We start from the raw sequence: 25,690 nt of genomic DNA, 5'->3' as shown, positions 1-25,690 counted from the left end.
TACCCACAGAGACATAATTTTTTATGCACTTCAAGAACAAAAATAAATGCTGGTAAGAATTAGCTTAACCCAATCCTCAAAAGCCCTGTTAAACTAAGTCCAAATTCCTGGTGTGCTGTAACAAGGAAGAACTCACATTTCCTGTGCTGACTGCATTTCTCTGTCTATGAACGCAAACCCTGTGGGGTGGTTTGTTTATTTATCCCCTGAAGCTTGGAGTGGGTGTCTTTCTGTCCTGCCACCCACTTCCAGCTGTTGCATGGAAGCAGCAGCACCTCTGTGGGGGGCTGGGATGGACCTGCCACCTTGGTCACAAACCTGTGGGTGCTGCCTTCTGCATTCAAGGCCTGTTCTGACCACGACTGAAACTATCCAAGGAAAACATATTAAAAAGACATTAGCTTGTTTTCAACTAGAAAGTGCAGTATACTACACATCAAGAATGGTGAGGGGTGAACTGGTGTCCTTCCAGCTTAGGGAAGGCCTTTGAACCCACATGAGTTATTTATAGAGCCTTTTAGAAAACAGCTCTCTCCAATGTCTGCAATTTGGATCACAGAAGCAGCTCTGGTTTTGTCAAAAATAAATAAATCAACCCCCTACATGGTTCACTGGGGTTCACTCCACCCACCTTGTAAAGCAGAGAAACAGAAATGAAGATTAGGGAAAGGTAGGGCAAAGCAAAGTCATAATTTTAATATTCATTGTGTAGTTTTCAAAATCCTTTTTGCCCAAACTGTACGTCTTTGTTAGGCTCTAAGCCAGAAAGTGAGGGCACTCCAAGGAATTATACAGGGTGACTTGTTACCATTGGTCAGGGCAGGACCTCATCCATGCTTCAGGCTGCCTCTCCATCTATCCCTGAGTATTCTTAAAAGGGTGGAGGTGTTAGCAGCACTAATATGAAAATGGGAAGAATTATAACCAGACCTCAGTGACCCAACATATTCCTAAGATCCCATATTCCCCATAAAGGATTTAGTCTTTGTACATTTAGTCTATTAAAATAAGTAGAATTCAATATTTTCAGGAAAGTTTGAGTATCTAAACAATAGCTTTCTTGTCCCCTTGTTTAAAAGGCTCTGGTGATCTTGTCAACTGTGCCATTCCATGTTTCCAGAGACTTTTGACTGGGGAGGGCAACTGTAGACCCGAGTCACAGCATAACTGCAGAAAGACTTAGGGAAGCACTCAAGCATACCTCACTTGACAGTGCAAATGAGATTGAAAACAAAACATCTGCATTTTGTACTTATTTTCATAGCTGGCATAGCTTTCACAAGGCAAGTAATCCTGTTTTACCATCATAACTTCTCCTGTTTCAAATAGAGACATGCATCATTTGCTTTTTCAACTGCTTTTCCACAATTTTACTAGCAGTCACTTCAGTGGGCTCCTACTCACATTCCTTCTGAGCAAGAGCCTGGGTCAGACTGTTTGCAGTCCTGACACTAACGAGATGCAATTGTACCTGAAAAAAAAAAGATTAAAGGAAAATAAAAATCAAAGTTACTTGAATAACATGTCCATAAAAAAAACATTTTGTAAGCCAGAAGTTGGAGCTGAAGGTCTCAGATCGGTGTGAGCACTGGCAATCTCTTCTGGACCAGCAATCACTCCTGTGCTTTGGGCGAGTACAGACTCACAAGGACAAGCTCCATGTGAGCATAGTTTTTGTTAAGACACTAAGGCTCATTTCCCTTTGAGGCATGATGAAGCAACAGCTCTATCTGCTGCAACAACAAGCCAAGTTCTGGATGTTCCTGCAGAAGTCTTTGCTTACAGTCACCAAAAGCTCAAGGCTGATAAGGTCACCAACTTGGAAGCAATGAGACAACAAATTCTGTGGTTCACATTGTTTGAACATTTATTGCAATTCAGTGTCAAAAATGTTTTACAAAAATACATTACTGTCTGCACAGAACAGCTGTAAAAATCAGAGTTGAACATGCAAGGGAAGAGGAAAAAAGTGTGCAAATTTATAATGGAAGGATTTAACCACACAATAATATTAAACAGAAGTCTTATATAAGGGATGCCTTTCACTTCATATCATCTCTAGTTACAACTTTAAGAAAAAAAAAAACAACACACGCTCTCTTCCATATATAAGTACATATTTATAATTACTGTAGATTAGTTCCTAAAGATGAGCGTATTTACTATTTCGAATTAAAAAGCTCTCTTGGTAGCAGACCTGCTAGCATTCTGTGCAGCACATGATGGCTAAACAAATGCAAGTTCTACCCTCAGTTGCCCTCCCAGGAGGAGAAGCAGCAGCACTTGGTCAACAGAGGGGGTTCAGGCTATTTATGTAATAGAGACTGCATGTGTCAAGGACAAGATGGATTTGTTCTCCCTAGGGTCAGATCCTGCAAAGCCAATTTGTCATCAGTGAAATCACTGGAGGAAGACACAGAATAGAAATTAGGTGCTGGTAAAGATGCCCACAGAGCCCAGCAGCCACGTGCTGACAGCTGTGTGAATGGCTGACCGTGGCTTCAGAGCCTTTAACCAGCATCATTATAACCAGTGAGCTGAGAAAAGCAGTACAAGCAGAACACCAGAGTCCCAAAACTTGTACAAGGCAGTCTATACCAACCTGATCAGCCATCAGCTCCACAGGGCTTGTGCAAACAGGCCAGCTAGAAAGAGGGGCATTTTAATTTAAAGCTATGTCTTTTTGGCAAGGTGCTGATCTACAGGGAAGCCGTGCAACAGGTTTGTAAAAACAAAAGGAGGACAATGTTGGTTTGCTGTACCAACCAGGAGATCAGTGTGAAACAGCACACCTGATTTGTTTGCTACACAACAGAATTTGAAATGTTCCTGCTCTAAATGAAATTTGAGCTACTGAAGGCCAAGGAATTTTCTGGGCAAGAAAAGCTGGTTTAGTACCTGCATATGTTCTAGAAGGTGACAGATTCACAAGAGTAACTGAAGTCAAACAGATATGGGAATACAAACAGTTTAAAACCCAGGGGCAAAGAAAAATAATAAAAAATATATTCCCATATACAGAAAGTGGCAGGGTGCAATTAAATGTTTACATACAAAGCAATGTCTCCAGAGCAATACATATTTTCCTAATCACTTTACATAATAAAAGGATCTAGAAACTCCCACAGTTAAAAAAAAAAAGAACCCAAAAAACATAAGAGGAGGTACACACATTTTATGATCAAACTTTAGCATACCATAGTTAGTATAAATGGCTTAAGGTATGTACAGCTGAAATTGTGCCTCTTGAAATAGCCATCACACCAAAACAAACTCCAAACACCTGCCTCCTCTAGAAAGCTGAAACAGATCCCTGGGATCTCTCTCTTCCTAAGCCTTCTCCCTTGCATGGATCTATTTTTTTCTCTTCACAGCACCATGTTCTATGCTGTTGTACTAGTTAACACATCCTCTGAAGACAATGAGATTTCTCTGGATATGCTGGCAAGAGAAAACCCCAAAGAGAGGAAAAACTCTCCTTTTCTAGTATAAGAACTGATGCATGTCTAATGGGAATGCATCAACTAACTGGAAGGTGAAATGTCATTTGTAAAGAACATTCTATTATTTCCAAAATACAAGAAAAAGTCTGTTTTCCCTTCAACAACAGCCTTGCCACAATTGTCTTAAAATAAAGAGGTCCTTTTTGCATGAGAGCAGCCTTAAAACCATTCTGCCTGGAAGCCCCTGTTATCACTGTCAGTTTTGTTACTCTGCCATCCTCAGCCAAGCAGATGCCTTTGCACTGCTAAAATATTGATTGCTTTGTTTATAAATGGTTAGAGTAAGGTATTTGGATGCAACAGCATTTTGTTTTAAATACAAACTAAGAGGATTGAATTCACCACAACATCTCCCTGTACCAGCCACTTGAGAAACAATGAGTCTCCAAAGAGACCAAGGTCTTCTTTGACAGTTACTGCAGCAGAAGGGTAATGACTGAGGCAGTAACTGAATAAGGCTTATTCTGTTTCTTTTTGTTTAGCCTGTTTTGTTCTCCAGTACAGTAGTTGCTTGGTGTTCTGCTGGTTTGGACACTGACAGCAATATCTTAAGACCTCACACAAGCAACACACAAGTGTCTATGTATTAACAAATCATCTTCAGCACTCTGACCCTTCCAGTGTTAAGAAGTAAAAAACACACTAATTGAAGTAAGTTTTATAAATAGGAGCCTCAGTTGCACGTCAGCACGACCCACACTCTCTGGGCAGAAGACAGAATAAACTCTTTGCTCAAGGCAAGTGAAGAGTTGATAGAGGCAATGGCTACACCTGAGACATTCCCCAATCGCAGCTCAATGCTGAGATTTTCTGTCTTGCTGTACAGGGAATGCACTAGGCCAGATTCAAACCTGAGCTTAACATTCACTCAGTGTCACCATCTCACAGTGGGTGTCATCTGCTAAGCACAGGTGCAGACTGGGCATAACCCCCCAGCATTTCATACCAAAATACTCCTGCCTCCCCATCACAACAGGTTGGCTCACGATGGGTGGCAGACACAAAACTATGAAACAAACCAACCCCAAGTGAGATCTGGAAACAGAAGATGCCAAGAGGGACAGATCCTCTCACTGCTGGAAAAAGAAGCTACAGGACCCTTCAAATTCAATTCAGTGGCAATGCTTCACTCACTTCACTTGCAAGTTTCTGTTCTTAGTGTCCTCACTCAGCAAGCCAGATTTCAGCCTTGTCTACCCGCCATCAATGCAGTAATGAAAACAGAAACTGGCCTCCTTCACTCACAAACATCCCCCCAGACAAGCACAAGTTTATTTTTCCAAGGTAACAGCTTTTAAATCACTTTCAGTTGACATGAGTATGATCAGCAGGCTTATGCTTTCTACCCGCAGTCAAACTGATGGAGGGGGCATCAACACTAAGATAAAGCTCCCTATCCTGCACATGTTTTCTCCTTATCTCTGGAGACTACTGAGCTCTGAGCCATGGCTAAGGGTGGTACAGGTTCACAGAGCTCTCTGGAAGAACAAAAACTTGGATTTGCTGTTAGGTGGCAGGAGAAGGGAAGTTCTTGTCAGCGTTTTCCTTGTTTTCCTCCCCTGTTCCCCACTGCTCCATCTAGAGGCAGCTTTTTTCCCTTTCTGTGTCTCTTCCAAGAGTATGCAAAGTGATTTAGTTTGCAAAAATGCAAATACTATAATTTTTAAATACAAACAGCTGCAGAAAAGTGTTGAAAGTCAGTTATAAAAATGTAAAAAAGGAACAGAATATTTAACAGTAATTAACTCAAGTAGTTCTTCCTGAATTGTCCTGAGTACTCCTCTTCCTCACAATTCTTTGTACATGGTCACACACAACCCACTAAATATTTACCCTTCCGAGGTATCCTGCTTACATCATGCACAGAGAAAGTGCTATACAGGAAATCTACTGGCAAACAGCAAAAACTTTCCACTGCAGGTTTTCAAATTGCTCTGTATGAGCTGGATGCTTCAAGTTCCACTGTAGGGAAAAGTGAAGCATCGTATGCAGAGGAGACAGTGAGCCAGATCACAGCCACAGCAAAGTGGCCACTTACTCCGTAGGACTGAAAATTTAGCTCTAGTTTAGGGTTAGAAGATCCCATAAGGCAGCTCAGCACTGGAAGAAGAGGGGATTAGGGCCTTTGGGTCTTTGCCACTAGCATGGAGAAGTAACCAAAGATGTGTCAAGCGCCCTGTTGGAAATCCCTTGCTGACCCCAGTCCTGACTACTAAATAATCACTCCCTAAACTCCAATAGTCTGAAAATAAACATGTTGCTGCCAGTCTTCCAGTGACTAAAAACCGCATCATTTCACAAGATTCAATAGCCCAATTCTCCCTATATTTTACCAGCTCCAAGATGACTGAATTCACTTGACAGCAGTGGGAATACAGAGCAGTGTTTGTGCTGGAAAACACAGGCTTGAAAAAAACCAGATTCTAACTTCACTTGGGATTTAAACCAGTGCAATTAACCCAGTGGAGCTGATACAAATTTACCTTGTGAGATTAAATCCAGTCCTTTGTTTCCCCTATAATAGAACTTCCTCCCTTATAGATAATAGTCATCCTTGTGGTTTCTCCTTTCCCTTTTGCTTAGTCTTTCATAAAGCCAACAAATTTAAAGAGGATGGAGTAAAGTCTTAGGTATTTATATGGTGCCTATCATCTAGGCATTCAAGCACTGAGTAGAGCAAGAAAACTAATGTAAAGAGGTAAGCACTAATACAAGAAAAGATGCTTACTATCACAAACATTTCCCTTTAAATCATTGTACAAAATACAAAAGTTCACATTGTACACTGGATTTTTGTTTGAAAGGTACTCAATCTGTTAGAGGTAGAAAGTGGTATGTTGCGATTCTGTCTTGCAAGTAGGCTAGAGTTCTATCCTAAGTATTTCAGAATGTGTCCTTTTAAAAGCATAAAAGTATTATTAAACTTGTCACAGGGATATTTTTCATAAATATTTTTAAAACGTCATATTTATAAATATGTATGCTAAATAAAACCAGATGGAGGAACAGTTCAACAGTCCTAGCCTCATATTGCTTTCTCTCTATTAGAAACAAACCAAGAGTTCTCAAATGGTTGTGGGGCAAATTCATTTTTAACTTCTAAAAGACAAAAAATGAAGTTTTTTGCCCTGTATATTGTACTCTGATGATAAAAAAGGGACTCTGTACAACACACTGTATTTATACACCAGTCCTATGGAAGTCTGTATTCCTTAAGTGCTGCATGTCAGTGAGCAACTTCACCTTTCACCTCCAAGATCTTCTTGTTCCTTGACTCAGGAGCTTCCAACAAACATGAATATTTACACTATTTACAAATGGAGTGTCCAAGCTCAGTGGCATAAAGTGTCCTGTAAGAATCACATAAGCTGCAGTGACCCAAGTTCAGAACCTGAACAAGTTGATAAACTCCTGTGGTGAAAGAGAGGTGGAGCAGGTTTCTGGGTTGTTGGCTGTGCAGGGGTGATCAGTACCCTGGGAAAGGAGAAAACAATTCCATTTAGAGAGACTGCAGAAAGGGTGCCAAAGGATCAGCCAGCTTAGCACTGCCCCTCTGCCAGACATCCCATGTGCAAACAGAGCAGAGCCCAGAATAATAGACAGCTCAGAATTGGGCTTCATATTTTAGGGGCTACTGGTAAGTCGTGGGGAAAAAAAAAAATCAGCAAAGATCCAATTCATTCTTTTCCTCTCTTCTGAGGGAAGAGAGGCTAGAGCTTGCCATCAGCTACAGGAGTTTAACTCTAGAGACATGCCTTGGATATTACCACAGAGGCCAGCAGATTTTTGTCCTGGGCCATTTTGTAGCCATCAGCTTTCACTCCAGCTGATCTTGTTGCCAAGACCTCCACCTCCATGTAATGGGTGGAGAAAGCTGCTAGCAATGCCAAAATGATTTCTTGCAGGCAGCCCCACAGCATGCCCAACTCTCCCTCCCCTCCAGCCCCAATGGACACTACCCTTGTTCAAGATAGAGATAGGATCCTTGTGAGGCACAAAGGAGAAAGGGCCTTAATAGCTGAGGGAGGACTAAGATGTTACAATTCACTAGGCTATGGAGGCAAAGGAACTGCAGGACCCTAAATCAGCTGCAATCAGAGGAAGCACTGGGTGCCCCATGGCTCCTATCCCAGTTGAGTCTGTCCCACCAGCACCTCGTACCTTCCATGAGAGGATGTGGCAGTGCCTGCACAGCTGCAGTGTGTCACCATACTGCTCCTTCCGTGGGTAACACCTTATAAGCTTGAAGTACATCTTCTTCCAATCCAGCTGTCCTTTGTCAGACAAGATCAGCCGTTTGCGAATCTTAAAGCAAAGATAATCATAATTGTAGCAGGTCAAAAAAATAATGACTTGTTCTTTCCAGCTCATGACATTCCCCTTTCCCTCACGTCATGCTCACCAGTCCCATAACAGTTCCCTTGCAACACCAAGAAAGCTCTTTGAATATCCAGCTATAAGCACCTTCCTGATGGGAACATACCATTATGAGGGTCTGTTCACATTTCATGAACTTTACTGTAGGAAGCCTGAAACCCTGGGAGCTATTTCATACTACTTTGGCCACTGTTTCTGGCTGGCAGGACAGCAAATACAGTTGCATTTAACAGTTTCAGAAGTTGAAGTATTTTGCTTCTTTATTGACTCTAAGAGTCAGTGATTTATTACATCAGCTTGGGAGATACCCATCTTTCTTTTAGGGTTCATTAGTTGCAGAGGCTGGATTTAAATTTGCTTGTTAATAGGAATAACTTCCCCAAAGTCAAAGTCAGATCCAGAGTGAGTAAATAAAGCCGAGTCAGTGAAGAAATCTGGCACATGGCCCTGAAGTGCAGAGATCTCCCATAAACACCCCAGACATTCACCCATAAACAGAGGGTTTTGTTTTTTTTTAAGTTTAGACAAACCCACACAATTACCAGCCGGCAAAGGGCCAGAGATGTTTACACAGGTACAACGTGGGTAGCAGCAGGGCTGTTTTCCACATACCATTCCGTCACTCACAAAACAGCTCAGAGGGGATTTCTTGCTCTAAAGGGCAAAAGAGCTCATGGACCTCACCCACCCTCTCTGAGGTGTCAGTCCCTGGGACATCAGGGTGATTGCTGGAGCTTGCCTGCATGTTTTCCCTGCACACGTGGGGTGAGGAGCCACTGCATGACTTGCAGTTTTTGCCACCTGGATTAGGTGAAGTTCCTGTAAGATTAATTCCTCAAGCTCCTATTTCAGGAATCATTGTTGTGGCATGTAAAATCCTCTATATAAATCATCTTCACAGCCATTCCCACGCCAGCTTGTATTATCAACACAGTCCTTAGATCCAAGAGATAGTCAAGTAAGAGTGTCCTTCCCCTGTGTGTTTGGTTGCTAGTGGGGTTCAACAAGGACCTGATGCATCCCTCCTTGTACCTGTCTGTCTGTGAAGTGGTACTGGCAGAGTTTCTTCCATAGCAGCCGGTCTTCACTGAGGACTTGCAGGTCAGGAGCCACCTGACCAAGGCTAACCAGGTCCCTCCCATCACTCAGTCGCTGCATGATGTTCAATTGTAAACACAATGGCAGGTCGGTGAAAGTGGTTCCTTTAAAGGCAGGCTGGAAGAGACAGACAAAATTGAGCTCCCAGGAAGCTGAAAAACCAAGAAATCCTAGCTTGCAGTAGAGTTACTGCTTTTTAAGCACTATTCTTCACACAAAGAACAAAGCAGCAGTCCCTTTTTCTGAATATAGAAGGCATTTTATACAAAACCATTTGACCTTCCGCCCCAGAACAGTTTGAGATCTTTAAGGAATAGGACACATAATTGTATTACAATAGTTAGAAGCAGAGTTACAGTCCAAGCCTCCTTCACTCCTTTTTGTCCACCCCACCTCCATACTCATGAAATTCTGCTCCCAGAAGCACCACCATCAGTTTTCACTGCAGCAGGACACCATGGTATCAGCTACTGACCATCCAGATCTCTCCACTGTGAGGGAGATGGGAATTACTTCTCAAGTCCAGCTCCAGTTACACACATTGCTGGGAATCTCATGCTTTTCTGACGTGTTTCAGCTTGTGTCATCACAGGATCCTGCTGTAACCTCAGCAGTGGCTGGTGAGTACCCACAGCAGGATTTTTCCCTGCATGGTTTTCCAGGTCACTGCTGGCAAGGCTAACTTTTCCTCTGGGAACACTTGAAGGACCTGCCCCCTTCCCATCACCTGCAGCCCTGGTTTTCCATGCTGTTCAGCCACACCAAAGCACACCCTAGCCTTAAGAGACAAAAGCCACTCCCATCCACCTTTGCTTGGTCTACACAGGATTGTTTTACAAGCCCACATGGGGCACAGCTCCAGGAAAAGTTGACCAAAATGGATCTGCAGGTCCTGCACTCAGCGGAAATCCAAGGCATACAGAGGAGTAAGGCATCAGCAAGGACCATAACACAGGCTCCAGCTGCTTCAAAACCAGCTCCAGCCTTATTAAGGCAAACAGCAGCTTCTAGGATTGGGCCCCAACGAAGAAACAATGTTAGATAGATGTGCCAAGTTCATCATCTACCCTGCACAGAAATGCTGCTATTTTAAGTTGCAGAGTCACAGCACCCACCTCGCCTTTGGCAGAGCTATTAACTGTTTCAAACAAGCAGCACACAGACTGCCATCATCAGGGGAACACTGCACGAGGCTGCTTTTAATCATACAGTTTGTCTCCAGCCATCCCACTGCATGTGAGACTCCATAGGAACAACAAGTATGCCTGCACACCAGCAGCTCCCTCCTGCCTGGACCACACAGCACGGCCCAGTGCCTGCAAGGACCACAGCTTTTCAACCAAGACATCAATTCTGGCCATCTCCACCAGCAAGGCAGATCTGAAACAACCCTTCCAGAAGGAGTGAACTGTCTTCACCATCTCCAGAGGACACTTCCTCCCATGAGAGCCTGGGTCATTTTTTGAGGTGGGAAGAATGCGCTGGATCCTTGATGTCCACCTCCCATTAATCTTCCTTGCCAGCCTGTATTTTGCATTCTCCTGCACTCTCTCCACATATAAGCTTTTGCTAGGGCACAACAGGCAAGAATAACCTCAGGAACTCTTGGGTCAGAAAAACCCCAAAGCTCATGCTTCTGCCTTTTTTTCTGAGGAAACCTGTGTGATTCAAACAAATCCTTACAGGTTTTCTGAGTCAGGGCCAAAAACTCATCTGCTACTTCTTTTCTCTCACAGTTCCATTGCAGAACTTTTCAAACATTATTATTTTTGGAGAAAGAACACAGATTAGATCAGAACAGATTGGTATGCTGTCACTTTCTGGACAGAGGTTTGTCTTTTTTTTTTTTTTAAAGCAGCTCTAGCACACACAATATTTTGCACATTTTTCTTTTTTAAAATGGTTTAGGTCTTGGGTGTTGCAAGACATTTCCCCCATCCAGAAACACCACAAGCACTCAGTGCACTGTAAGTAACTGGCTGCACAGAGCTGAGTTTGTTCTTCCTTTCTCTGAACGCAGCTGGTTTTGTTCTAGCTTGACCTGAAGTTATCTTCAGACACGTGAATTTTTTTTTTCCAAGCTCTACATCTATTTTATTTTGGAAGAGTGTCTGTAAACCTATATATAAGTAAGTATGCATAAAAGGCTGTTTCTTTCACAAGCAACATTTTGACACACTTTTGTCTGGATAGGCAGAGTTCTTTGGTGTGCTTGTCTGTGTTTCGAATCCCAAGAGGGAAAACCCCACATTGTACTACTGAGCTGAGCAGCAGGAGGTAGGTCCTGACCTCTGCTGCCCTCAGGGCAGCAGATACCTGGGTGGAAATGTCCCTGGCAGTGCCCAGGCACTGCATGGCTCCCCAGCTCACAGCCCTAGGAGCCACCCCACCACAGGCCAGTGGTTCCCCTGCAAGACAAAGGAGCTGCAGCCCTTCTCAAGAGAGGGTCTCCAGGAGACACAGCAGAGGGGGGGCAGAGACCACCATCAGATAATGCACTGCTACTTTTGCAGCTCCTCAAACTCCCTGGGGACGTCTCACAGTTCACCTTCTACACCTTATTCCCTGCATTATTCTAACTGAAGGACTGAAGATTGTTTCCTGGTGTTCCCAGAGAACACAATCATGTAAAATTATGAAAGCAGGCCCTTTGCTTATTCCTTCGCGAATGCCTTTCTGGTTGAGCCACCAGGGAAAGAGGCGATTTTTATATTCCCTCGGGCTATGCCTTGGTCTCCCTAAATGGGAATTTCACAGTTCAGTTCACTGCAGAAGAGTCCTACAAAAGGGAACACCAACAGGTATCAGCACTGAGGAAAAGCTTTAGCATTTCAGTGCTCACCAGGCATCCATTTGAGGTGGAAAAAAAAAGTCTAGATGTAGTCCTGGGCAACATGTTGTTGGTGTCCCTGCTTCAGAAAGGAGGTTGGACCAGATGGTCTATCCCAAGATCAAACCTTCTGTGATATGGAGCAAGTTCAAATTTGATTCCCACGCAAAGCCAGGTTAGGAATTTATCTAACACATCCTTCCCATCCCCATAGATGCTGCTGAAAAAACACATGTTGTGAAAGCAGGACTCATCCAGCTGGAACAGGTAGCTCCAGACTATTGGAAGAATAATTGATATTTTCAGCCAGGAAGCATGAAGTTATGCAGCTATTTAGAAATTTGCATTCAATTTACAGATTAAACAAATCTAAAAACCTCAACTATCTGATAAACAAGTTTTGAGTCAATTTCTCAATTTGAAAAAGACTGAGTTGACTCTTCATACTGAGGCCCTGTCTCTGAAGACTGAAGAGGGGGAGGTGGTTTCCTGCCCAGCTCTGTTCACACAGCACTTCACGGCCAGTACAGAGTCAAGCCACAGTCTGTGACCAGTAACCTCGAGCATGATCCCGGGTTATGTACATTGAGTTTGAATTAAGAGACTCAAATAATGCTAGGAATGCATTTAGTTATTTTGGCAACTCGAGGTCCTTCCACTCTGTGCTTGCACGGGGAGTACAGTGGGAAGCAGTCACCCAAACAAGAACTGCTACACAAGAAGGTTTCATGAAGGAGCCACAATATTTTTAGCTTTCAGGATTTGTGCTTACCCTGGTGATCTGAATGTTGTTCAGTTGCTGCTGCCAGTGGAGAATGCTCTCCATCCTGTGTACCCACATGTTGATGTTTCCAACCAGGACAGACTTGCCAACCCGTTGAACTAACGTGCAGAGGGATGTGTAGAGGGTCTGCAGCAATTCCCGTATTAGCCTGATGTTCTGTTGATCTTCAAGGACTTTGGAAGAATAGGAAAGGTTAAAATTGGGAACTGTGAAAATCCTTCCCTGAATCTACATGTTTCTCAGGCAAGCCAAGTTATTTGCTTTAACCTCACAGGCCAAGAGAGCAAGCCTGTGCTTTTCTTTTTAGAGGAAAGCAGTTAAACATTAACCAGGCATAGCAGGTTAGACAGCAGATGGAAAGAGATCCTCCCAGGATAAGCAGATGAGATCTGCCATTTCTGCAGCACTTCCCATTTCCAGCCACTGGCAACCAGCCAGTCTTCCCCTCCAACATTATGCGAGAGGTTATCTATGTGCACCTCTTCCCCATCTACCCCAGCTGATGTGCCGGGAGGCAGCTCAGAACCTTCTCTCTCATTATGTGTAGTAACAGGGTGCGCTCCTAGACCTCAGCCAGAGCTAAAATTCCATGAGGGAAGTGCCACATCTCAGCCACAATTCATTCCCCCAAACAGGTGAGGATACACCTCAAGCTGTCCTTTCCTCCACAGCAGTGGGAGCACTAGAGACAGCAAGCTGGTAACAAGGCGGCAGCAGACACTGCAGATATGCCCAGCCGGGGGCAGGAGCAGCCAGCTCTTCTGCAGACAGAAATAGGACTCAGTAGGATGCAGAAGGGGTGGTAGCGAGGAAAGCTGGAGAAGGAGGAATCGCCCCTCAGATACCTACAGACATTTCTTTCCACTCCCCTCAAGTCCTTCATTGAGGGAAAAGAAAGCAGAGGTGCATTACAGAAATAAGCAGTGGTGCCCCTCTTCACCCATCTTGCATTGCCTGACTATTCTCAAGGATGTGGTTCACACAAAATACATCAGATTAAACCAGACTCCCCCTCACCGTTTCCGTTTCTTACCTTTCTGCACCACTTTTTCCAAAATGTTCATGTAGTTTTTCTGGGCAATGCCACTCAGTGACGTCAGCTGAGACTTTGCTATCAGCTCCAACAGCTGTGGATAAAAATAGAAGTTGCAAGCCTTAGAGCACAGAGATACCTTTCTAATCTTGACTCCTGGTCACATGACACAGCAAAACAGTCCAGAGACTTGTTTGCTGCTTGAATATAAAGACACAACCACAGAGCAAAGTAACACAAAGTGGGAGGAGAGCAGAGGTCTCCTCAACATTAAACTCTGATCAAAAGAGGTGGGAGAAAAGAAGAGACATTTTAATTATCTTTGGGGGGTGGGGAAACTTGATTTCATGGTTCAGAGATGCAGAGAAACCACAGAGCAGTGGTCAGACTGACAGCTGCTATTCACACCAAGGGAACAAACAGCCAACGTCACCATCTTTCACTGGGGCATAAACAAGCAGTGTCATAAGGGAGCACGAGCAAATGCCTGTTTGGATGGGGATATTATTGATGGAGCATTAATGAGAATCAGACTCCACAATTTACGTCAACTCCAGGGTTGCATGGGTTTTGTCAGAATGCTGTCACCACGACAGAAAGGTTAAGTACTGTAGGAAAACCAAACTCTCCCTGCAACAAGCCCCTATTCCCTCAACATTTCCTCCCCTATTCAGCTATTACAGCTGCAACACCAAACCACCTTTCCCTGTGTGTCCTATTTACTTGTTAACCTCCCTCTATTGGAAATCTTGCTTTTACTTTTGATTAGGATTGACTCATTGACCTCCTGACTCATGTACAAGCTGAATACTGAATTTGGGCTGCAGTTGCTAAAGGAAGCATTCCCATGGGAAAGGATGCCCTCTCCTCCCCATCCCTCTGCCTCAAGAACAGCTGTGGAAGTTTCCTATGGATCATGCTCTGCAGAACATGTGGCCTGGGATCTTAGAAGCCCTCTTCCCTTCCCCCCAGCATTATATAAATGCACAGACTGTCCACGTGTCAGTCCATTTGTTTTGGATGTACACAGCCTTCTGTTTTAATTTAGAAAGGAAAGGAAAAACCTTTTATGCTACAAATCAATCAACACATTACCGCATGACTGGCTTATTAATCCTTTATCATCCGCAGCTCCAGTATCCCACTGCTGGCACCACAGAGAGTCCAGAGAAGGTGCAACTACTTGTGTCAAGTAACTAAGATGGCTTTTGACAAGACTTGATAAGTCATGAGCTGAACTGTTTGCCCTGCTGCAAGAATGACAGGAACGTATCCAAAAAGTCACCGGCAGCTTGCCATGAAGCGGGGAGCTCAGGGAGAGGTATCACTGCAGCCACTCGCCTGCTCTGCTCATCTGGGGCACTGGCATGTGACTGCCACTTAGGAGCAGTGAAGTCGCCTAGAGTGACCGATCTCTTCTTCTGTTTAATATCCAGGCCAACACCATCATCAGATGGCTTCGAGTTTACATTCTATTAATATCTTGCACCTCACATGATCAAAAAAAATCCCAAGATGAAAAAAGACCTGTGCTAACTCCTGTGAAGGGCAGGCTGCTTGTTTTGGAGGAAACAAGAGATGCAGGAGAGTTGGGTAATATTTGGTGCACAGGCATCAGTGGATCTTCTTGCTATATCAGCTAAATGAGACCACAATAACTAAATACTCTTAAAAACAAGGCAGCTTGGAAGATGTTTGCAAAGTTTATAAAACGTCTTCATTCTTCGAAATACTGGATGAATAAGTAGGAAAAAAAACCACCAGTGTCCCATAATAGTCTGTAATACTCTGTTTACACTAAACTGTTTAGCCTTCAGACCTTTGATTATAGTGATCAATTTGCCAGACTCCATCTGTACATTAGCCACACATGCACCCAGATCAGCTCTTCTGTGCACAAACAACTGCTGTCTCCAGATTGCACTGTTCTGGAACTGGCACAGAGACAGCTTTCTCCAGGCTGAGTGTTAGCAATATTGTGCCCATTACTAAAAACACCAAAATGCATGCAATGATAAGCATCATGTAATGTAATACCATAAGGGTTAGACTCCAGGGCCATTCCTCTCAAGAATGAGGATAAAAATCTCAGTTCCTTGAAGAGTGCTAAATTGGTACAAAATTAATTTAGCCAAAGGAACAGATTCAAATTTGCCTTGTCTGTGTTTATCAAGGTTCAATTTATGTTCAGTGAACCAGCTCAGATATCATGTGTCACCTCCCTTCGCCTGCAGCAATAAACACAGGATGAAATTCCATATGAAAACTATGTTGTGAATACTTCTAGGACTACTCCACTCCCCAGGGACCGCTGGCTGAAGTGACTAGCTAGCCCTCCACAGCAAAAGACATTCTTTATTCTTCTGTACTCATATACAAAAACCAGGTAAGCAATTCAGTCCATCTGTGCAACACATGCTCCACTGCACTGGGGGTCTTTTAGTGTTGGCACAGGTCTGGAGTATGGTCTCAGTTAATGGACTGCCAAATTGGGGTCTATAGCATTATAAAAAAACTAAATCAGTGCTGCCACTTGCATAATACAGACTAAAAGCAGACTGATGAATTCAGATTAATGCTGAGTAGGGTAAAAAGGCTGGAGAGCTGCAAGCATGTGTTATGATGCAGTTGCATTAAGTCCAGCCCACGCTCAACTGAGAAGGACAGATGGTAGGAGAGAGTGCACAGGGAAAGGTTAAGAGCAATTTTAAAAGGTCTGCTTTTCAAAAACATGAAGTAATTGCATTCCAACTGATTTTAACTGGAGCTGGGAAGTCTGCAACACCTCTGGAAAACAGGGCATTAGATCCCAATTCATTCTTTCAACTCCTCAGAAGTTGAAAAAAAGATGACCTGGTAGTTTCCTTAAAAAGAAGAAAAAAAAGTCTTCCAACACCCTTGCCCCTATTTTGTTTGCCATCAGAGGTGTGCCACAACTACAAAGAAAAGGCAAGAGATGCAGTGGGCTATCCCAGAGCCCCTGAAGAGCTGGCAGGAGGCAGCATCTTCCACAGCAGGGCAATAACTCGCTCACTTCCCCATGAGTGTGATGAGGCTCCTGCTCAAACCCCACCAGCAGTTGGTCTGGAGCAGTTGGTACAACGATCCTCTCAGCTTCAGGAGCAGAGCATGTTGTCCTTCTCCCATAAGCACAAGCAAGAAAACAGCAAACAGAACAGTGCCATGCATGTGGCAGGGAACAAGGGCCTGCATTTCAGGGCCATGAAAGCACACTGCTGTGCACCCATGACTAGTGTGTGCAGCATTGCTTAGATCTGCTACAGCCAGATGGCACTTTGGCCACTGTCTTGGTTCAACACAGGGGTGTGCAGGCAATTCACACCCCAAATAACCACTGCTAGAGGTTTATAGCACATAGAGCCAAAAAATTCTCAGCAGTCCTGCTGCACTGAGCAGGGTGCAACCTTGACTCAAAAAGGGAAATGTTCTGTAGCGATTAAAATCACAAGTCTCAAACTACTGAAGTGTAGATCCCCCTCTGAATACCTCAAACCAGCTATAGGGAAGCTGGACTGCACCCTGTGGGGATCCATAAGGTCCCAGTGATTGGGGATGTGGCTCCTCACATCTGGACTGCTTAGAGAAAAGTATCACAATGAAAAATTCCTTCTCCAGCCCCACCTTACTCTCCCAGCCCTTCACTTTCTGTAGCTGAAATGTCACATTGACCATCAACTGAGAGGCAGAGCAAGAGCAAGGCAAGTTATAACGATTTACAGTGCAGGTGCTGACAGATCTCCATGAGACAGCATCCAGCTGATATTCTTCCAGGGCAGCATAAATCCAGAACACCTGGAGCTAACTGCTATTAAAACTTAAACAAATTTAAGAGACTACTCTAGAAGGCTGCGCACAACCTAGATCATGTTATTCCAGAAGAGCTGTGCCCATGCAGCTTAACCTGACCTAAGCTTTTATGATCAGAAGCAGCACTTTCCCTTGAGACTATACAACCACCACATGAGAAGTCTTTCTGAAGGAAACAGCCTGCAAAACCTGCCATCTGAACAGAGTGTTCCTAAAGGAGAACCAACAACTTCTGGGCTGCAGGCAATTTGTCTCTGCTCCCATTAATTATGCTTACAGAATGCTTCCAGTCTTTTCATTAAATCTGTAAGACCAGAGAAACCAGGGCTGCTTCAAAGACCAACAACAGTTTGGGTCCTCTGGGTCAACCACACACTTCCTTACTAGCCCTGAAAAGGGAACACTGATTGTCCTGTAACACATAGGCAGATGCACAAGTTTGAAAGATCAGCAGGGACCAAGTTATGGCACCAATTCTTGGCACTTCCAGCACTATATCAGCAGATAATTAAGACAAGATTAATATTGGAGGAAAATTTCTTTCGCTTCAATTAAGTGAACTCACTGGCTCCAGCTGATGGTATTTGCCCATGAAACATACCTGCCAAGCTTCTTGCAGCTCACAACTCCACCTCACTCGAAGGAGGTGCCCATTTTATGAGTGCACTATCAGAAACTCCAAGCACTTTGATTGTATCTGAAGCAGACACTTCTGTGACAAGGAAGTCAGCACTGAAGACACTGTAGCACTTAAGTTCAGAGAAATTCCAAAAAGAATGGTTTGAGAAAGGCAAGTTGATGTTAAGCCTGAAAGCCCATTTTGCTATCAGCAAGTGATGCAGCTCTATAGGACAAGCTTGGGTGTAGCCAGCAGAACCTGAAGCCTGCAGCTGTTTCTCTCCTTTCTTTCCCTACAGACATCCCCATATTCTTTCTGAGCCTCTAACTCTGAACTTCCCTCCTTAAAAAGCATTTGCTTGATGAATTAAGTAGTGTGACATTAATCAGATACACCGAGCAATGGGTGGAACCAGAGAGAACAAGGAGAGGGAGGGAAGGGAAAAATGTTTTGCCTGCCAACGTTCAAGGCATTTTCCATGTGACAGATTGCTCATCTGTGTGACCTAGGAGGCCTGTGACTTGCAGAGGACCATAAACATGATCCACATCTAGGTAGAGCTTTTCATGAGTAAATCTGGCATAAGGCATTTTATGAGCTACTATCCACTGGACACTTGGCTGATACAAGCCTTTCATTTTAAGAAGTCAGTTTTATATTTGATCCATTGTACCAGGTTTAATATGTTCTTTAAACCACCAAACCACAAGTCAGCCTCAATTAGAAAGTTTCGTACTTCTCAGTAGTGCTGTATCTGTAGAACTACTGGGGGGGAAGCTACTCTTAAAAGCTCAGAAGAAAGGTGATTTGTAGAAACAAGGACATGTCAATTTCCATAACAGAACACTTATTTTGGATAAAAGGATCCCAGATCTGCTGTGTATGAAATCCTCATATCAAGATCAGCCTGAGCTCCCCCACCAAACCACACTGACCTCACTGAAATCTGAGTTTTTTCTTCCAAAAAATAGTGGGACTTCTGCTCAGCCATTGCAGTCCCATAGGAGACACCCATCACATTGGGCTGAGCAGCAGAAGAGGTCATGTGGCACAGCATGACCTAAGGCCAGGCTTAGGAGAGTCTTTGGAGTTCTTCACTGCCATAAGACAAAGTCTGCCAAAGAGATACCTGCAGCACCAAAAGCAAGTTTTATGTTTCTTCTTCATATTTGACTAAATGGTTATGGCCTTGGCATGAATTGTTTCTTCCACAATAATTTCCCTGAAGATGGCACAACTGTGTGTGTGTATATATATATATATATCTCCAGTATGAGGAAACACTGAGTACCTCAGCACTGTTGATCACCTCTGCATAAGGTGCAGGAAAACAAGTTGTCCCAAGATCAGCAGAGTTATGGCAGCCTGAGTTCACATGGACTTAGATCATGCTTTACCTCCCTCAGCATCCCCACTCCCTGCCACCACCCCTGCAGTGGAATATCTAATGACTGCCCTTCCTGCACAGCAGGTGGGTCATCACCCCCAATGCCTGTACCCTTTCCCAGGGTGACAGAAGTTTTCACAGGTGACTCGTCACCTAGACAACAGGTGAACAAACTGAGGTGAACCTGCTCAGATCACTTCTTCCTTAGACACTTTTCATGACATTTGACTCAAAGGGAAAGCAATACCAATGCTGCCTGCTCCAGAACCTAAAACCTGAACAGCTGTTACCTCACCAGTGATCAGCTGCTCATGAGATGTGAAAAGGAGCTGTTTATAAACAGCCTCAAGTTAATAACAGATTTTTTTAAAGCTTATTGAATTCCAAATCTTGCTACGCATTCTGAAACCCAAGATCAATTTGCAGATCACATGCAGATAAACATACAAGCACCCACAGCCCTCGGGACAGTAGCTCGCCCAACCATGACCTCCTCCTTGGCCACCCCAGGCCAAAACAGAAGCCCTGACCTGTTATCAAAGCCAAGCATGGGGAATCTGAGGCTGATGACTCCTTCCTACCAACTAATGGTGTCAGGGCTAACCAAAAGCTTCACCCACTGAAACCACTGACAGTCACACAGGATTAAGAGCAACCATGATCCTTAACAAAGAAATTTAGATCAGTGCCTCCAAGAGGTTCAGCCCATTCCCTCATTCCCAAAATGCTCAGGTCCCCTGAGTCTCTCTTGTGTCACTATAACAGAAACAAAACTCCACAGCCCTCAGACTGAAGCTTCCTGTGCAAAGACGTCTCCAGTGCCCTATGGTCTCTGCAGACAGCCCTTTTGGGGCTACAGAATCATACTCAGAAGCCAAGCATTCTGGGTTTTAGAAATGAATTACACAATTGAAAAGTAGTAGGAATGCTAGACAGCTCATCTACGTTATCACCACTTCCCCTCACCTTCATTTTAACAGATCAAAGACAAGGTTTTAGGCACCTATCCATTCAACTTCCATGAATTATTTCATGCAGCAAAGCCCAACACATGCACTTGCATGTTCAGACATCTCTTCTTTGCCGGTGCTTCCCATTATCCAACTGGTGCTCAGTTCAGAGCCTCCACCACCCTCACAGCAAGAGAAACCCTGGCCTTTCACTCACCCTCACGACATAGTTGAATCGCCTGGAGTCCAGGATAGCACTGGAGAAGTCAAGACGGTTGAAGGCTTCTCCCAAGGTGCAGTAACCATGGCGCTGAGAAGGAAAAAAGCCTAGGTCATGTTTTGGCAGACTTGAGTCGAGACAGAACCAGGTAGACACGACCCAGGGCAACTCAAACTGAGCTGCACAAACATGGGAGCAGCCAACAGCCAGAGGAGCCAGGCCTGTCTCCCACTGAGCCACACTTACTGACATCAAGAGTGATCAAGGCTCAATGGAGACTATGGTAGTTTCCCAAGAGTGACCCAAGTTCTGCTCATGACCCATGAATTTATGGGTGAGAACGAGCCACACATTCCTAGGGTTCAATATATAGTGTGAGTTCAGAGCAGTCTCCTACAGCTGCTTCTCTCCATGAGTGCAAGTGAGCCATTGTGATGAATTCCAATGATTTTCCATGTTAGGACTGTACTGGGTGAAAGCCAAGAACAGTATTATGGCTTGGCCTGCAAATGGCTGGGTTTTTTAACTGAGGGAAGCAAACAAGTCATATTTTAAACACATGTACAAAGCCTTGTACAGCAAGCCCTGGATCCCCTGATAGGGGCTTAAAATCATTACTGAAATTCCAACCACAAGCCAGATCTTCCACTTATCTCTTAAGAGCTTCTGCTGATTTATATCAGCACAGGATCTTCCACTGCTTGTAAAAACCAGTAGAAAAGAGAACAAAGAACCTATGAAGGTACTCACCTCTTTTGTGCTTCCCTTGTGAACATAGATCCACTTCTCCTGGTGGAAATCTGTTTGGACAAAGACATTTTGCTCAGTTAATCTTCCACATCAGAGGGCTGGATCTCTGTTCTGCTCATAATATTCACTGTCTTTTAGTACAAATGAAGTTATTTTGTTTACACCACCACACTTGAAACCAAATCTAGCAACCTGCTGAGCTGCTTTGTTTCCATATAGCTTCATTTGAGACTGCAGCCCTGAACCTTGGAAAGGGCTTCTGTTTCATTGACACGGCTCAGGACTGTAAATGTTTAATCTGCCAGCCACAGATATACCATGGCACCTCCTCTTCTTTGGTCCCAGACAGTAAGTGTGGCTGACAGCCAGGTTTTGTTGTTATTGATTTTATTAACTATTCATTACCTTGGTTACAGGCTTGGGATTGTATGTCAAATTTGAAGTTGAGCAAAAATGTCATGAGACACCAGGCATGTAGGAGAGAGCTTTTAGCAGTGAGGTCAGGCTCAGAGGAACATGCTTGTGCTTGCAGCTAACTTGCTAAAAAAGAAAAAACTATTTGGGACCAAAATTTTCCTATTTCTAATTGCCCCTCCCTTCCCTCAGAATGGGAGTTGTCCCATCCACTCCCCAAAATAACTTCCCTGTACCCACCACATGCTGCTAACCCGGTTTGCAGAAGAGCCTGTACTATAAGCAGTTACGCTGCTCATTCTCCCACTCTGTTCTCACACGGGCTTTTGACCCTACTTCCTCCACACACATTGGCAATTCAACAGCTAGGGTAAAAAAAGTTCTCCTCCTCACCCTGCTAGACTCCTTTCCATAAAGAAAATATTGTCCTCCTGAAGTAAACTGTGAACCGACGAACTGAGGCTACTGCCTGGTACTGTGAACCCAAGGACAGACCCAGTCTCAGTTACAGGCACGCTGACCCTGCATCAAGCCCTTTTTAATGGTAAGTCACAGAAGAATCCAGCCAAAAACTGTCATGGTAACATTTGTTTGTTCAGAGAACCGAATACACTAAGGGGCCAACTTTTGGCATCGGTTTCCAAAATCCTGGGGGATGCACAATGAGCTAATAGTAGTGTGGGAATTGTAACTCATTTCCTCTGTGTCTGTTTACATTTGTAGCCTTCACATGTAACTCCAGTACCTATCTTGCAATCAGCCCAACACAGACCTTGCTGACCCTGCAGGCTCCCCCGGGTCCTCCCACAGTGCACCGAGACCCCGGCTGCTCACTGTGCCTACAGAAAGATTTCAAGACTTCTATTGTTTCAAGTGAGCTGAAATCTTATTTCATTTTTCATGCACTCCGCACACAGAGATAGGATCAAAGCTTACATTCAGGACTGTAGCCTCCAGTAATGTAGATTAGTGCTCAAAATGCATATGGAAGGAAGAATAAATTTAGTCCGTTGTGCACAAGGAAGTCTACAGGGGGGAAAAAAACCCTGGAACTGGTTCATTTGAATGTACCATAGGAAAAAATTACCCTCCTTCTGACAAACACAAATGACACAAATTTGAACACAACAAGCACAGCTCCTCAGAACAGGGATTACTAACGGGGGCATAAATCTTCACATTAAACTGTATCCAAGTTCTCTGCTTAGGTCAAACATGGGCGCAAAGCCCTTCAAGACTCCAGAAGAGTCTTCATGCATTGTGCAAAAGCCATAGATATGAACCATTTTCCATTCTTCTGCAGCAACTTTTGTTTAAAGAAAGAAGGCATGAAAATACATCTTACATTGCGTCTTGGCTTTGTTATTCAGCAGGTCTTTTTTTCTCTTCTTGGCAGCAACATCATAGTTTAGGCTGTTGAAGAGATTCTCTTTGTTGTGATCATCCTTTTTACAAAAGCTGTGAATGACACAAAGCAAGGATTCTGTTTATTTCTGCAGTCTGCTGAACACTATGTTTCCTGCAAGGAGAGAAAATACACAGGTTTTCACTGTGAGCTCCAAAGCTGCCTCCTTGCAGGCTGCCCGTGAGAAGTCTGCACACAGTTTTTTGCATCCAGTAATGGTATTTTTAAATGAATCTCTGGTGCCTCATTTCTGGGCTAGCCAAGATACCCATAACAGACAGGAGCAGGCAACACAGATTGCACAGTTAGTGCTGGGACACGGTTAGGCAGTATTCTTTTCCTCCCTTAGACATGTTTCTATCCTTAAGTAACACCATGTCCGCCTACTGTAGGTAGCAGATTCCTCTGAGCCAGTCAGACTGCTACAGAAGGACATATTTAGAAATGCCTGAGGACATATATATGCACTCAAAATATTTATTAACAAAAGAGTCCCTACAAAATATTATTTCAAGCTTACAGGAAAAGCTCAGCTGAGGTTCAGACTTAGCTGATAGTTTTCCAAACCCCACACAGTAGTGACTATACAAGTTAACAGCTAGAATCTCTTGTCCAAGACTGCCCATCATCTGCATTTGCTGGAGCTCTGATGTAACTATATTATTAGTGAAGGGAACTATAACCCCTTATTTCCTTCAAGGGCAATGAAAGACTATCTATAAAGAAGCTGTGCATCAACATCTCCACATTCTGCAGACCTGCAAATCAGCAGATCCAAGCCACAAAGCGAAACCGAGAAGCCCCTGGGCAGCCACAGTGCTGCTGCAGAGATCCCTGGGGGTGGCAGGGGAAGGTAGCACCCACCAGGGGCTCTCAGCAGCAGCCCCTGCTGCACACAGCAGCACACAACCTGCTGCCCAGAGCTGCAAGGATGCCTCACAGGTACCAAGCAGAAGACAGGTGATGCATCCAGGAGAACAAAATAGAGCTGCCCACACTGTGCACTGTGCACAACTCACAAAGGATGAATTATGGCTGTCTAGAGGCCTAATCTCAAAGAAGGGTCCCAGGCACATCACTGCACCTCTCAGCTGCTGTGGCTCAAGCAGCCCTGGAGCTCTGACAGGTGCCAAAGCATGGTGCTGCTTGCAGTGCTGGGCAAGCTTCCCCTGCAACAGCCATGAGGACCCTTACACAGCCAGGAGGCTTCCTCTATAGACCAAGTGTTTACACTGTTTAGCCTCCAAAAAAAATAACCCAAGCACCATACCAAACACACCTCTCATAGCTATTCAGCACAGGCTCCTGCAAAGGAATGAAACCTGTGGGACCTCCTTGTTTCCTCTGTTCACTCACTGGCCACACCACCAGCATATGCAAAACTTAAGTGACCAAGTCAGACTTTCATCCCCATGAGGGACCCAGATACCCTCTGGTGTGCTACAGATGGGTGTTCTGGTTTGGCACCTGCACATGGCCCCAGAGGTGGAGGAAGCCTCCCCCATCCTCAGAAAACTATGAGCCTTGGTTCCCCCTTCCTCCTCCACATCCCCCTCACCAGGCAGCACAGCTGTGGAAAAGGCACCATTCCTGCGGGCTCCACTACAACACTGCAGAAGGGGAACAGCAGCAGCATTGCAGGTGGACAGTACTCACAGAAACAACAGTTTGGGGAACCAGACAATTCTACCAGATGTAACCAGCTCAGAACCACCTAAACCTGAGAGCAGAACATCTCAGCTGCTCGTGTCCCCCATCCATGCTGCCTTCTGCTGGGGGGACCAAAACCTGAGAACAGAATATGGTAGTAAGGAAGAAGCTGTTTTAAGATATTCGAGCTCATATTTTATCATGGTTACACAAAATCAATAGGGGGTCAGGTTAACATGCCCCATGCAGTGGCAGAACTTGAGTCCAAGAGTACAAGGGGGATCTGCTTTAAATCTCACATGTCAACAGCACATCCTTGTCTGTTGACTTCCTACTGAATGACTCTGTAATACGAAACCAGCATAACAGCAACAGTGGACAAACTCCAGCATAGGAGGCAGATTGTTTCCCTGTTTATGTGCTGCCAGGTTTCCACACACTTGTCCAGGGCATCTTGACAGGGTGAACAGTTGGGCACCAGGACCTGGCACTGCAAGGACCTCAGCCCAGGGCCAATATGTCAGCTCCTCACTTTTAAATGGGAAAAGGGATGTATAAATACATGCCAAACTCAGTATTCTCAATACAATCACACTACCAGCAGCCAGACGTTTTTCTACCTATTTACAAATCAACCTATTTACACATTACAAACCTATTCTACCTATTTACAAGCCTATGCTTGATTTTTACTTGCAGCTTGCATGAAAGAGAGCAGGAGATACCTGCTACATAAGCCTCCTTGCACAATAACACCTCAGCAGCGGTTCACAGTAAATCCCTGCTCGCTCCAAGCCCCTTTGTCATGAGCATTCCTGACACACAGCAGAGGAGTAGATGCA

General features: G+C 44.3%; 1 protein-coding gene across 1 annotated transcript; it reads right to left on the bottom strand.

The window, feature by feature from the left end:
• Positions 1-1,844: 1,844 nt before the first annotated feature.
• Positions 1,845-25,301, bottom strand: FBXO32 (F-box protein 32). Its single transcript, XM_029959269.1, has 9 exons — positions 25,289-25,301; positions 23,139-23,276; positions 21,380-21,429; positions 20,627-20,719; positions 13,626-13,719; positions 12,581-12,765; positions 8,913-9,095; positions 7,665-7,808; positions 1,845-6,977 (listed from the first exon to the last, which is right to left on the bottom strand). The coding sequence occupies exons 1-9, from the start codon at positions 25,299-25,301 to the stop codon at positions 6,888-6,890; spliced, it is 990 nt and encodes a 329-aa protein (XP_029815129.1). The 3' UTR covers positions 1,845-6,887.
• Positions 25,302-25,690: the final 389 nt, after the last annotated feature.

Source organism: Manacus vitellinus, unplaced genomic scaffold (genome assembly GCF_001715985.3).
Source record: "Manacus vitellinus isolate BGI_N305 unplaced genomic scaffold, ASM171598v3 scaffold_1_pilon, whole genome shotgun sequence".
NCBI lineage: Eukaryota > Metazoa > Chordata > Aves > Passeriformes > Pipridae > Manacus > Manacus vitellinus.
Note: the sequence above shows the minus strand (reverse complement) of the source record. Positions and strands in the feature narration are given on the sequence as shown.

What these genes read in the sequence shown, in the direction of transcription:
- FBXO32 (XM_029959269.1), bottom strand. An exon ending in GATTCAACTATGTCGTGAGG is followed by an intron (nt 13,720 to 20,626) that starts GTGAGTGAAAGG and finishes TTTTATCCACAG; the next exon opens with CTGTTGGAGCTGATAGCAAA. An exon ending in GGAAAAAGTGGTGCAGAAAG is followed by an intron (nt 12,766 to 13,625) that starts GTAAGAAACGGA and finishes ATTCTTCCAAAG; the next exon opens with TCCTTGAAGATCAACAGAAC.